This window comes from Petaurus breviceps, unplaced genomic scaffold (genome assembly GCF_028583685.1).
Source record: "Petaurus breviceps papuanus isolate PSGF00001 unplaced genomic scaffold, PetGlider_PUasm1.0 179, whole genome shotgun sequence".
In the NCBI taxonomy this organism is placed as follows: Eukaryota; Metazoa; Chordata; class Mammalia; order Diprotodontia; family Petauridae; genus Petaurus; species Petaurus breviceps.
The window spans coordinates 7,545,767-7,560,917 of NW_027185779.1; the positions used below are offsets into that span (position 1 = coordinate 7,545,767).

Below are 15,151 nucleotides of genomic sequence, written 5' to 3' on the forward strand. Positions count from 1 at the left end.
TCTCACTTTGGTCTTTTTTCAGCACCTAGCAAGTAGTAGGTGAGCTTAATAAATGTTTTTTATTCATTCATTCATTCATCCATCCATTTATTTTTTTCTTATATACACACATCAGCTACTAGATTTATTATTTTAAGAAAGTACAGTAGAACTGTGCAAAACAAATCCATTGCTGATTATGACTAACAGTAGTTTATATCTGCTATGGTTTCATTGGCCAAAATTTCTTTCTCCTCTCACTGTTGTACAGGGAGCCAGTTGGCTCTTGTCTTTCTCCCCAGAGGTGGTTACACTACAGTGATGAAGTGATTCCTGTATGAAAAGACTTTATGAGGTGATGTGGGATTCATCAGGCTGAAGAGTGCTCTGTGGGGGCAAATTACCCTTTTTTTAAGGATTAGGGGAAATGAGATGATTAAAATACTATCCATGTATATCTTTTAAAGAGTGGGTTTAATGTGCATGCTTTAGATACATGTAGTTCCTATGTCTCTAAGGTCTGATTTTCTAGAGATAGCCTGCTCCCTTTTCTAAGTGACAGTGCTTCTATATGTATGAATTCCACAGTTAGATGAAAGGAAAAAAATAACCATGCAATATGCAAATTAAAATTAATTCAACTAATAAACAGTTGTCCATTCATCTAAAGCTCATCTGCATAGAATTTTACCAAATTGCTTGTGACTGTTAGCTTATTCATTCAAAGTGAGTGTATTACTTATCAAAGAAATTAAATTGATTTTATCAACAGCTAAACTGAAATATATAGATTTACATATCTTTTCCCTTTTCAATGTACCATATGAACCATGCTCACCATGATCACTGATCATGGATTTATCATTCATTTAAAATCTTGGTCATATTGAAATCTCAAACTGCAAATAGTTGAGTCAGAAAACTAGTCAGTTCAATTTAAAACAAAATCTCACAGTCAAACTAGTGTTATTTGTCCTCTAGTAGACAAAACATCTGGATTACTGGCTGATATTTTTTTCCCTTTTCACTCCATTGTCTTGGCATTGTGTAAATATTTCTAGTGACTTATCAGTACCTCATTATACTTGGCAAGAAGAAGAAGAATGGGGAAGAAATCTATGAAAAGATAGATTCAAGAAGCAGAGACTATGAAATACATTGAATATCGATTTCTAGTGGGGGAAACAACACATTCTGTTCAGATTATTTCAAATAAAAGGTAAAGAAGGAGGAGGAGGGGGAAAGGCATTCATATGATGTTGAGAATGAGCAGCAAGATAGGAATATGTTCTCTTGGGAGTCACTATATCCATGCAACTGTTCTAAAAGGGCACATGAGATAGTTCCTGAGATCTTTCTGTATATTATACATCTATATGTGTAAAATAGAGATGTATTTCATTGTGTATATATATATATATATATATATTAGATGTGAGCCTGAAAAAATTGAGTATAAATGAACTTTGACCAATACAATCATATTTATATCCACTACTGTAGCTTACTATTTGGAGGAACACTGCAATGAATGCTTTGATAAAACAATCATTTTGCCACATAAATTCTCCTCCTAATTTATTCATTTTTTTTCCTTTAAAAGGGTGTTTTCCTCTTTAAAAAAAAAAAAGTCAGGTCATATTGGCACACACATGCAACCAATTCTCACAGACTCAGAGTGGAAAAAAAGGTCTCAGAAGGACTGACTACAGCTAAATCATACCCAACAGCTCATTGTCTGGATGGCAATAATGATTGTCAACTTTAGGATAAGTTAATATTTACAAATTCAAATTCCTGTTTAATTTGATTACACTCTTAAGCATTTAGGATACACTTTGATGCTTGTTAAATTTTATTCTATATCACTTGTACCATGCATAATCTAGTTTACAGACTGAGATATGTTTAGAATTCATAAAATGTTTTTCCACATATTTTTGAGGTTGTCACTTTATTTAGAAATTAGAGTAAGTAACTCTAAGCATTAAAATTCCTAAGAGTAATTTTAGAAAATTAAACCCTTAAAAAAACACTTTTGAGGATCAGGATGGAGGGTGGAAGATATGGTCATTTGCAGCAAATATTACCCTGATACATTTGTCATTTCTAATGAATGCTGTCAATTCATTATAATAAAATTAAACCTAACATGGGGAAATCTTGCTATGTTATCCAACCAAACATCGATTTATAACATCTATAACTATTATAACTTACTTCTATAACTAATTTGTTATAATTTATAACTATTATAAATAACTGACCATGGAAAATTCTTTTGTCTAACATTACATTTTTGCAGAACCAATTGAAGACATTAGGTGGAATATACCTATTGTAGAAAAGTGTAATATAGGGTAAATGAATACAGTTTCCCAGTATGTGGCTTGTCATTCTTTAATTTCAACAACAATAATAAATCATATTTGTAAGAGCTGAATAAAGTGTTAATTGAGGCCTTTTCTCATTCTAGGCAACCAACAGAGCTTTCTCAAGGGGCAGATTATTATAGCTCACACCTCAATGCTAGTTTGAGCTGACATTGCCTAGAAGACATCTCTAAAAGTGTTAAGTACTTATTAACATCTTGTATAGGAATCCCTCTCCGTGAAATTGTTATAGGTAAACTATGCATCTCTAAAGAAGGCACTAAGCACTCACTTACATAGGAAGCAATGTACTAAGCATCTCTCAGAAATTTCCTGTAAAGTATAGTAAATGCTGGGTAAATGAAAGGAATTCCACACATTAAGAACCAGAAAGATTTGATGTAAAGAGGCATATATGTAGGGAGGGGTGATGATTATTGTGAGAAATACACTAAATTGTCTTTTATCAGTTAAAAGCACATTTTTCCACCCTTGCACATAAGGATCTCAGATCGGTTGAACTATTTTGGCCTGATTCAGAGGAAGATAGAATATAAAAAAGTATATACACTTTTAAAAAAGGCTACAAAACAGGGAGGGGAGAAAACTGGTTATTTTTTTTCCCATAAGTATGACAAGCAAAACAGAATATTTTTATGAGCATTAAATGTAACAAAAACATTTATTGGCATTGAATATAGCATTAACTTAAAATTTTTGATTTTTCCAAATAATTTTTCAGAAAAGTATTTTAAAATCTGAAGTTTCTGTTATAATTGTACAAACCTAGCATTAAAATTTACCTCAAGTGAAAACTAATTAAATGTGCATATTTCAGAATTTTTTAAAAATTTTAAGTGGTTAGTATTTTAACTTTAAAATGCACTTAAAAAGATATGTTTTTAACAAATGTATTTATTATCCTGATATTATTCCATTCATTTGAAATAAACATGTGTATTCTATGTACCATACTAATTTCATCAACTTTCTGCTTTCTGTGAAGATGGCATTAAAAAAAAAAGGTTGGAAGTTTGAATTAACTTTGATTCCTTAAACTGAACAGCAGTGAGGATTGACTTCATATTGCATTACAATAGTGTCTTCCAACACAGTAGACATTATTGTAATGCACATAATTTAGAACTTTACCATTTTAAGTTCTTCTGCTGTTCAGACTATGCAAATACCTTTGAAGTGAGGGAATATTTGAATATAAAGACATTACTTAATTCAGAAATTGCTATGGCATTTACAACTAGAAAAAAATCTGATATTCAAATTAAAAAGCATCATAATATCAGATACCAGGATTCAACATTACAATTCATTAGTCCATTACAATTCATTAGTCAGATGTCCCTAGGAGAGGGCAGAATGCACAATGATTGTTTTCTGTAAATGAATTGCTAAAAATTAGTAGAGCTTATAAATACTTGAGAACTGTTAAGCTGTATTATTTAAAAGGAATGAGGCAGTTCCCCCCCCCCCCAGAACATTATCTAGGGAATGGGTTTTTAAATTAGTTACACAAAAAACTGATACCAATTTTTCTTTATACTTTATTTTCTCTATGCTCTCTACTTATTAGCCTCTGAGTCCATCTTAGGCAATTTTTCATTTACAACTATGTTAGTAAAGAGCACATGAAGAAATTTATTTTTCATTTTTGTACCAATATAAGCTACAAGTATAAGCTCTACCAGTAATAAGATACCCAAAGTAAGATTTTCAATTTTTCTTTAAATAAGATAATATTTCCAGTTGTTTCTGTCATAGTATATTAATATGGATTTCATTGTACTAGATCATTGCAAGCCATTATCTGATTATATCTGACCCGAATATTGATGTTTATTATTCAAGTATTTTTTGCATAGTGTTTATTAATTTATACTCGAAATATCTGGAATTCGTTTCCTCCTGGCTTCTTGGGGGAGGGGGGGCTTCCCTAAAGTATCCAAATATTCTTCTCTTAAAAAAAATACATATAAAGAGGCCTTCCATATTGGAGTACTGTAAGAGAAGTGGAAAAACAAGGGTGGGGGAAGAAAATGATAATTGTTTTCTCTAAGGCTATTATCTAATGCGAAAGCAAATAGTCAGTCAGACTGAAAATCAGCTAACAGAAGGGGATTAGAGAGTAGATCTGAGAGTGGCTTGATTTCTAGCACTGCTGTCTCTTCAGACAGTGATGAGATACAGGCAGAGAAGCCAGGAGCTCTCCAGATGGCTAGGGAAAGTGTTCGTCTTGGGTTACTGCAGGGCAGTCTGGACTCCTAACGCAGGCAGGCAGCCTGGGGAAGGCATCATTAGGGAGGCAAGTTCCATGTCCTCCCTGTAAAAGAGAGAACGACAGAAAGACTAGGCAGACTGCCCAAGAGGGACTGCGCTCGCCTATTGTTAACATATACTTGACCCCTCTGACCTCCTCACGACACAGATGTCTCCTACCTCTATCACCTCCCACTGCTTGAAGCCCTCCCCCACCCTGCACCTGGGTAGCGGAGCCGGGGCCGGCTGCTGGCAGTATGTTGTTTGACTTGAGAGGTGGCTGGGAGCAGAGGGAGCCAGACTGATACGTGGGAGCCTTCTGCGGGCAGAGCCGCGCAGATTGCATGGAGCTCCTTCTTCGAGGCAGACGCAAGGCAGCCTTGCAAATATATACATCGCCTTCCTAGAGAGTGAGAGGAGAGGGAGAGGGGGAGAGAAGGGGGAGAGAGAGGGGGGGGGGAGGGGGGGAGAGAGGGAGGGAGGGAGAGAGAGAGAGAGAGAGAGAGAGAGAGAGAGAGAGACGCCTGTGACAGTAGCAGTTGCCTGCACTCCATATCACATTTGTCTGCAGCAACAACAACCACGAAAAGGAGGTGGGGGTGGGGTGGAGAATCTCCCGCAGTAATTAGTTCTACGTGGAGACTTTATTTTGCTCCCCGTCCTCGTCCCTTTCCTTTTTGGTACCAGAAATCTCTGAGCTGGTGCTGCTACAGAGCTCCCAACAGCTGGAGTTCTTCCCTGGGCTCGTTTGGTTTTGACGTGTGTGTGTGTGTGTGTGTGTGTGTGTGTGTGTGTGTGGACGTGGATACATACTCTGGACTGGCAAAGGAAGCTGCATTGCATTCCTCTCTCCCTCTCCCCTCCTGCAGTCTGGGCTACCCGCGTCTCCGCCTGGGAAGGACGAGAAGTTTTATTTGCAGCACACAGCCTGTGGCGAATGGTGGGAATCTCCGGCCCTTTGCAGTGTAAGTACATACGCCAGAAGCAAGGCTCTGGGAGCCGGGAAGGGACTGGGGACAACCTGGCCGGGGAGGGTATCTCGCAACCTGGGTATCTGGACCGAATGAAAGGACAGGCAGGTAGGCGAACTGACTGGGTGGATGGAGCTGCTATTTATTCTTACTACTATGATGACCCTAATGTTTTATTTGCCTCTCACCATCTCCTGTTTGGATTATTTAGCCGAAGCGATGCAAGGACTGGGATGCCTAGGGTGGCTGGGGAAGCATAGCACAGGGGAAGGACGAGAATAATCCTTGGATAACAGGCTGTTTCATATTAGAAACCTCAGCAAGTGTGTGTGTGTGTGTGTGTGTGTGATGGGGGAAGCTACTATTACCAACTTCGCGAGTCATCAAAATATTATATATGAAGAATATTTTATAAAACTATTGGAAACATTTCTTTATAAATGCCTAAATTACACTCTGATCAAGGCGAACAGATGTTTCTAAAAGGGGAGAACAAAACAAACACTTTTTAAAAATGCCATGCCCTAATGTATATTTGGCATATTGCAAAAAAAAAAAAAAAGCTAATATTTTTAGTCCATTCCATGTGATTATTACCAGTGGTTTAAAATTATTATTCAGGACTTTAAAAAAAATTAAAATAAGCGAAGTAAAATTCCCAACTTTGATGTTCCAGTTGTTTTTACAGTATGTACTTTGGGGTTAGGAAAATTTTGTCAATACTGAAACACTTTCAAATGGCTTTATAATTTTGTATATCTGAGACCCTTTGACTTTTTTTTAATGGCAAACCTAAACAACACGACAGGTAGTGTGACAACCCCGCACGAGATGCTGTTGACATTTCCCTGTTGCATCATCGTGAGAAAAGGCCGGGTCTGTGTGCCGGATGGGTTTGCTCAGTCTCTGCACTGTGTAAAACGAACTAAAGGAGGGCAGAGACCTCAGGCTCAGGTTCCCTTCCGCTGCCCCTTTCATTCCACTCCGGACTCCTTTTTACATATTTCACTTAGCAGCTGTGGAATAAGTCAGTTTGCCGCATCTCTTAAGTATAAAAGGTCTCTGGTATTTGAATCAGCCCTGCAGAACAGCAAGGAGGAAAAGAAGTGACCCTGCTGGCCTGGGTAGCCCACTCGACCCCTTCCCTTAGGGCGCTCTGATCTACCCACGCCACCGACCTCCAGGGCCTTAGTACGGTTCAGAAAACGACCAGGAGAAAGGGGATCGTTACATTGGTCCTCTCCCTTAGTTCTTCAGGCAGTGTCCCTTGCTGGTCAGCTGCACTTTAGCGAAGGGTTTAAAAAGGGAGCCTTAACCGCCCTTCCCGCGGGACTGACCAGGAGGGGATGGATGCTTCATACGAGCGAGACTGCATTTCAGACCCCGAGCAGCTTCTTCCGCTCTCCCCTGGACTGAAGCAAGTCAAGTTTTTCATTTAGAAACCCAGACAGACCTTGAGAAGTATAGATAGCCCGTGTGCTGGGATCCCGGGAAGTAGGATTTGCTCCACCACTGCTCTACTAAAAATAACCACCCTACAACCCTTTCCCAAACCGGTCAGTCCAGGAACCCCTTGCCAGAGAACTTGTTACCGGTTTGGTGTTGGGGGAAGGGAGATGAAAAGAGACCGCTTGGGGAGGGACCAGGAGGAGGGCAAAACCCAGGAAACAGAAACCTTTTCTAATTCTGCGAGCTGTACTCATATGATTGTCAAAATCCATTCGAGGAGTATTTGCCTCAGATTCCTTTGGGGGCGGCTATAACTGAAGTTATTCACGTCGCAGTCTGGTTTCTTTGGGGGAAGAAATCTGCAAAGCGTTAGGGCAAAGGGTATGTATGTCCAGGATCAGGGCTGGCGGGATGCCCTGTGAGCCTCGGAATGCATTCCTGGGGAGATGAAGCTGGGAGGGAGAGGAAGGGGTAGGATTGAAAGGGGGAAAGAAAAGCTGTTCTAGTCAAACTTCATGTACTTAATATAACTCTGACCCTTTTAATTTTTAACATCGCTTCCCTTAATTAATCTGTTCAGGCCCTGGACTTAAATGGCTGTCCACAGCTGCTGCAAATTGATTTATCCCCTGATAAAGGTCGAGCTGCTGACCAAAGCAGTTTCCTTATTTGCAAACTAACTTGAAATCTGCTATGGAGGACATTACCCACCCTCTTTCTTTTAAACAGCTGTACCATTTTGTTAAGGGCACTCCAGTGGTTTTTATCATCAGTTTTTGCTATAAATAAACTACCAGTATTGGAAAGAGCACAACAGTTAGAGTGGGTCCCTGCCCAGTGAGTTCCTACTTAAAAGCCTATGAGATTACTCAGCTAGTCTAGGATAGATGATTTGTTAGCATGGTGGCCCTCAGTTTTAGTCTACTGAATAGTTCTACCTTAACCCTGTAAGTATTACATTGTTTCAATTTGTTCTGGTCTTTGCCCTATCATTCCTTGAAAAAGTTCAATAAAAGTTTAGTATATGGCTACTGGATTACTTGGCCATCCTGAGAAGAGAGGGGAGAGTGTGATAAAGTTAACTCTGTGGTTTCTGGTTTTACATTTCAATTGTTTACTTTTTTGTCTTCCATATTTGGTCATGCTTTAACTTCCCAGTGATTTTAGATAATGGGGGGTAGGTGACTGATTTGAAAAAAAAAAAAGTGGTTGCTACTGTGCCTATGAAGGTCTGTGACAGTCTTGATGCAGTTTTAATGTAGAATGCAGTTTGACTAAGGTATTTCCCAAAGGCAGGTAAATACAGAGGAAGTTTTTAAGTGTGCATTGTTTTGTTTATTTGTACTATATTTAACATCTTTCTAAAGCTCTTAAATATATTTTCACATATCTGCACGGAAAAGTTCTTTTAAGCATCTCTTTTATATTTGGTGTGTAAACGGATTTTTTTCTGGGTTTGAGAAGAAAACAATTGCATATTAAATTTCTTTTCAGCATTAAGAATTGGATTTTAAACTATGCAGACAGTGTTTTCACTTGATGGGCTAAAGTGCTCTCCATGTCTAGTCTTTTTTACAATTCATATTCATTACAAATATGTGAGGGGAAAAACAATCTGGTATTGTTTTAATGCCTACAGAACTCTGAGGCTAGACAAAGAGTTTTTGAGATAGCACTCTTGATCTCCCTCAAACTTACTTTGGCTATTTGTGATAGTAATTTCCAATAATCATCTAGTTTGAAATACTTAAAAAGGCTTACTCAACTAGAAGCATACTATCAATAGCATGGGGACTGTGGTGTCAAGTCAGGTCACTGGCAACTGACTGCATGAGTTGGTTCTACTAAAGAATCTTCAGTTTTAAAATGAATTGCCAGATTTTGTTAGAAATAAAATATTAACCACGAAAGGCGTATTTGTTCAAACTTTTTCTTTTTTTCCCTGCCCTCCAAATAAAATAATGGAAACTGGTCTTCCACATAATAGGCTCAATGTTTATAAATAGAAGTTTATCTAAGAAAGCTTAAAAAAAATTAAATGGTAAAAGAGGGATCATAATGGGAGGAAAATGCCTCCACCTGGAAAGCTGGTCAGTGGCTTGTCAGTTCTGAACATTCTCCTCTGTCAAATCCTGTTTCTCACTTCTTTGATATGAGCATCAGCTGACAGGCACTGAATGCAAAGCCCGATTCATTGAGGCTCTGGGCAGGCAGCCTAGCTAGCAAAGCATTCTGAAAAACTGGCACCTGCAGGATTTGCATGTGGAGAAACAAGTCAGTTTTCATCTTGCTGGAGTTCTTTACTGTAATTTATGTAAGCCCAGTGAGAGGAGATATTAATATGTTACAGTTTGGGATTTTAAAAATGTTCTTTGTGCTACCAGTCATCCTGAAGTGAATCATAGCTGAGGGAGGTGCACTTGATTTTGGTTAGAGTTGTTGTAATAGTACCTATATGAAATGAGTATCTTCCTTTTATAATTTGCTTAGCTAAAAAAAATACCATACACTGATAGAATTTTAGATTCCAGATAATTTTAATTGGTATAATACTTAAGAGAGAATTAAGCATTTAAAATAAGTTTGAAAAACTGAAGCTTTGAAAGTTATAGGGCTTAATAACCAACTCTATATGTAAATATATTTATAGATATTATATCATGTACAAGTATATCTACTTGACTATAAACTCTTTGTTTCCACATTTCAAGGACTAAATAGCAAGATTCCACAAATATAAAGGCAAAAGTATTACATAGGTACCTAAAAAGACTTTTTTAATAAAAAAAAGTACACAACTCTCAACATAACTAATAGATGTAAAAAATCATCCAAATACCTTTGTGAATCCAAAGGGATTAGCCTCTGATGAGCAATTTAACTTCAAAAAAATGATCATAATATAAAAAGAAATTTTCCATCCTTACTTTTTTTACTGGGGATATAAAAGTTCCTAAATAATGTTTAAAGAACAGTGGACATTTTATTAAAGTAAACATTAGTTCAGTTTAATGGAGGTAATTGTAAGTGATAAGAGCAGAGCAGGTTATCTCTATGTTGTTTAAACAGAAGGAGCTCCCTTGCACCGTTTCCAGTGGCCATCTGTAGAAGAGAAGGGCTTGCACCTGTCTGTCCACACTAATTATAGATTAGGGCCAAAGAAATGAAATTCGAGGAGGTTTTCAGCTAATGAAATCCATACTGATTTTATTGTAAATGTGTTTTATGTAAAGAGGGTGATGGCTGAGTTGTCAGCAGATAAATTGCTATGTAGCTGCTAGGGACTTTTTTTTTTTAAAGCAGGATTCTGTTGCATTAACAAAGATGGAGGGGGGGGAGTAAAGATTCACTATTCAGATTCTTTTTGTAAAAACAACAATCACAACAACCTCTCCACCCATTTGATTTATATCGATAGTCACAATTCAATTTGGAAGCAATATTTTTGGACTAGTGATCTTGTAAAGGCAGAATTAAACATTAATGTTTAAATAAGTCAAAAGTTGCACATGAAGTAGAGGAAGAAAGTGTAAGTTTTGTTTGAATTTTGCTGATGAGACATTAGAAAACATCCCTCCACCACCCCCATTTTGGTTTCATATACTTGGGATATCAGAGTGAAATGAGTGAGGAATGCATTCTGCAATAAAAGGTCACATGAATGTCTACCACATCTGTTTATAGTAATTATGAACATAATTAACATAAGAATTACAAATGAAGTAATGACAAGCTGAGCAATGAGATATTATGCTATAATGGTCATATGTTGGAATTCTCACATTATAGCACACTGGAATTCACATAGTGAATGCCAGAAAGAAAATGCTAGATTTTTATCTATTTTAATGCTTCAAAACTTATCTGCCTGGGGCAGATGGACTTCTTCCTTTATATAGGAAGGTAGCCCATTATTAAGAGAGAGCCAGCTGAAATTAAGATTTCTAGCCTCCAGTCTGGACTTTGAGACAGCTGTGATTATAGAACACCACTTAAGGCATATATTTATGCTGTGATTATATTTTTTTTACTATATTACTTTATGTTAAAGTTTGATGGTTTTGTAGCCAGTGGTTTGCTTTAGAAAGTGTTCTGTACTCCCATTTGAGATGTGATTGATATTTCTGTAAGTGGAAATCATAAGCCAAGGAATATGCAGCATAGTAATGGAAATATCTTCACTGTGCCTTTACAAAAGAATTTATTTAACATGTTTGGTTTTATGCAGTTGTCTTTATATCCTCCATATTTTAGATGTATTACATCTTCCTTTATTTTATTAATATAAAAGAGACACCAACATTGATTTTATAGCATTTCAAGAGAACATATTATGGAAAAAAAAATGTGGGCATTTTGTAAATTGAGTCGAGTAACTAGGGGTATTTTTCTTCCAACTCTTGCATGAGGTTTATGGCTGTTGGTATGTAGACTCTATCCAAACTAGTTCAACTAAAATATTAATTTGAGACAGTACATGATTGTGTCTGGTTATTTCTAAATATGGCTTTCAGTAGCAGCTAGAGAAGAGGTGAAAGGTGACCTTTTGTGAAAGCAGGAATGATACCATAAAAATCTGGTATTAAATTGAAAACATGTAAGAGTGACAGATTTTCATTCCTTTAAGAGCCCACCAGCTTTTGTAAGCTATCCTGCCCAAAAATAGTTGACTTCTTAGCAATGCATCTCCCACCCCCACTTCCCACCCCCCCTTCAACTATTGCACCAGGTCACTTTTTGAAGAATTAAGAAATATTACCTTGTTCATTTCTCAGTGATACCAAGAGGTTTTCACATTATTGGATTACTGGAGGATTTGTGACAGGCCCCTTTTTATCTGACATTCATTGCATTGACAAGATTTTCACACGTGCCCTTCCCCCATCTATGCTCCTGCTTTTCACTTTGTATTACATATCAAATTTCCCTTAAGTCTTTTCTTTTCTGGAGGTGGGGGTGGAGGGAGAGAAAACCTACCACTAGTGTGTGTGTGTGTGTGTGTGACACACACACACACACACACACACCCTCCCCCCCTCCCTCCCTCCCTCCCTCCCTGTCTATTTTAGCTAAGTGATGGGAAAGGCTTGTTTGGCTGAACAGTACTCATCTTTGCACTCTCTACCTTCCAAGATACTTTTCTGTATTTTTACTTCCCTCCCTTTTCAGTTTAATATAATTTAAAATCAACTGTCATTAATAAGTACAAGTTTCAGAGTAACTGTCTCTGAAAGCATGCACCACATTGGAGATCTCACTGCCTGCCTCCTTACTGATAGCTTCTGAACTAGAGCTCTCTTACATTAAAATCTGACACACAATCTTCCCCCAATCATCCCCTCCCCCAAATAATACCAACCCCTGCTCTCTTAGCTGCACACCATTAATGCATCTGCTCTGGTGTTCCAAATTCCTGATGGATGCATTTAAAAGGAAAGGGGAAGCCTAAGGGGGATTCCCTGGAGTGTACCTTCCTTTTGACCCTTTTGGGAGAAGGTGAACCCTGGCCTTATCGAATGCTTAAGCTGCCCTAGAATGTTTTGCAATTCCTGGGCCTGGGGCTGATTATGGGGAATCTGAGTGGTCTCCATCCCCAGTTAATATCTTTGGCTTAAAATTCCTATCCGAAGCAAAACCAAACTTTAAAAATACAAACTATTCCCTAGACTCCTACTTAGACCAATTGAATTAAGTACCTACTGTGTGCGAGGCCATATTCTAGACACTAGATTTATGATGCTGACCTAAGAAGCTACTTCAGAAATTGAATGAGAGGTAACAAGGCTTCTTCTGGTGATACAGGCAATAAACTAGAGAGTGTTGGAGAAAGCTGGAGAGTTGGGCTGGATGGAATAACATGATTTGGGGTGTATGTGTGTGTGTGTGATCATGGAATAGAAGGATGGACTAACAAAGAAGGACAGAGATCTCCATTTAGGGTCAGTTAGGAAAATTGGATTTTATAAATACACATACGTAAATAAAAAGCATTTATTAGATGCATCCTGTGTTTCAGGCATTTATAATACCAACAGGTATCTATATGTATAACTACACATAACTGTATCTACGTAAAGAAATGTAGACCTCTATTAAAACTTCTGTATCTGTTCTACATGACTGAAGTTTGACTAGACTGGTTTTAAATTGTGGCTTTCAGAATATAAGAAGAAAAGAGAGATTGTGGTGTAGTAGAAAGAACAGTTAGTGTGGAATCCTAGGACTTGAGATAGAATTCTAGCTCTAGCTACATGCACTTGGACAGCTTATTTAATCTTAGTAAGCCTCGGTTTCCTTATCTGTAAAATGGGAGGGGGAAGGTGAGGCTTGATTTCCAGGAGGTTTTTCTAGCTCTGATTCCTAAAACCAAACGTTTCTTTGGCATGCTTCTCCAAACAATATCCCATGCTCCACTTTAGGACAAAAGATTTCTTCTTATCTGGGCCAAGAGGGGAAATCTCATGGAAGAGGTTTGACTTCCCCTTCCTGCAGAGGTGTTTAGGGCACAGAGTGGCAGGTTTCAGAATGGCCAGGGACAATATACCCTTGGCTGGCCATATCCCCTGGATATCCTTTCTCTGCTAGGAAGATGTAGTGAGTGTTTGTGCCCACTCTCACCTCCTATCCCTACCCCCCCCCACATTTCCTCTTTCACTAGGCTCTTTCCCCCCTCTTTTTCCCTGTATCCCTTTTTTAATTTCCCTCCTTTCCCTTCTCCATCTCTGTCTTCTTCTTTTCCTCCCTCTCTCCCCTCTCAGTCTCACACACACCCTCTGTTTATTTTCCTGCCTCCATCTGGGCCCTGCTGATATTGTAATCACCCTGATGCACATTGCCTTCCCCCCTCTCTCTCACTCACACACTCACTCACACACAATGTGCCATCCTGACAAGGCTTTTACTTCAGATAAGCTTCGATGTGTGTTTAATGAATACAAAGCCGGGGCCAGGCTGCTGCTGCTGCTGCTGCTATTGCTGCTGCTGCTGCTGCTACTACTGCTGCTGCTGCTGCTGCTTCTGCCGCTGCCTCTGCTCCTGTACTCCTGCCAGAAGGTAATCTCCATGAAGAGGGGAGGGGAGACCAAGGGGTAGGAGGAGTGAGAATGAGGAAGGGAGGGAAGGAAAAAAGGGAGAAGACTGCATCTTTCTTTCCCTCCCTCCCTCCCTTTCCAAATGATGCAGAAGTCAATAAGACCAGGAGAAGTGAAGATGTAACCTGTTATCTGTCCCTCCTCTTAGCTGGCGGAGAGAATTTACATTTAAAGATTAGCTGGGGGAGAAAGAGAAATCTGCCTTTTGTTGTGGGGTTAGGAGGAGGCATCAGCTCTGGCCTTGACGCTATCTCCCTTCACCTCCGCTATCCAAACAGGACTCACAGAGGTGAGATTACCCGAGGGCCTTATCTCTAATTGGGTTTAGTTTTGCTGGTTTGAATGGGTTTAGGGGAGACACAAGGAAGGGGGAGGGGGATAATAGATTATTTATTGACTGGACTTTAAAGCCATTAAAAGAAGGAGGAAATAAACTGCCCAGTGACTTTATTATATATGTGTATGCACACACACATACACACAAATATATATTATGTATATGTATAATAAAGTGAGACTTGGGAAAGACTCCCTTTAAATTAGAAGGTCCTTGAATGAAGCTTTGGATGGATTTGAATGACTTAAGTGTTTGATCTTTCTTCTCTCTCTTTTCTACCTCATTGTAGTAAGCAAAAAAAGAGTTATATGCTGTAGGGTGCATCTGTTTTAAGAATGATGGACTAGGGTAGAGGGTGAAGGAATCCAGAAGGATTATTTGGTGCTTGGCTTTGCTTTTTCTTGGAGTGGTTTTTTGGGTGAGTGAGGAGTTGCTAAGAAAATTTGGATTGGTGAGAAAAACAAATGGAACATCATTTTAGTTTTGGATTAATCTGGTTTTACCGTATGCTTTCAGCACCTTAGTCCAGAGGAAAGATCACATTAAATATGTTAGCTATGTCAGATAGATTTGCTTTAAAGTTGATCATTTCCATTTCATGCTTGGAAATGTAAAAGACATCAACATTCTTCATGGGACAAAGAGTGAATTTTCAACTCTCTTTTTTTATACACCAGT

The 15,151-nt window shown here is 38.4% G+C and overlaps 1 protein-coding gene across 8 annotated transcripts in view; it reads left to right on the forward strand.

Moving 5' to 3' along the window:
- Positions 1–4,711: 4,711 nt before the first annotated feature.
- RUNX1T1 (RUNX1 partner transcriptional co-repressor 1) overlaps positions 4,712–15,151 on the forward strand; it is a 181,974-nt gene continuing 171,534 nt past the window's right edge. For 2 of the 8 annotated variants that reach the window (XM_069086656.1, XM_069086664.1), the window contains exon 1: positions 5,226–7,426. Coding sequence is in view for 3 of the 8 variants with exons in the window: in XM_069086662.1 (XP_068942763.1) it covers positions 5,563–5,590 (28 nt within the window). In the remaining 5 variants the exon portion in view is untranslated. The other 6 variants (XM_069086657.1, XM_069086660.1, XM_069086658.1 and 3 more) reach the window with 5 other exon arrangements.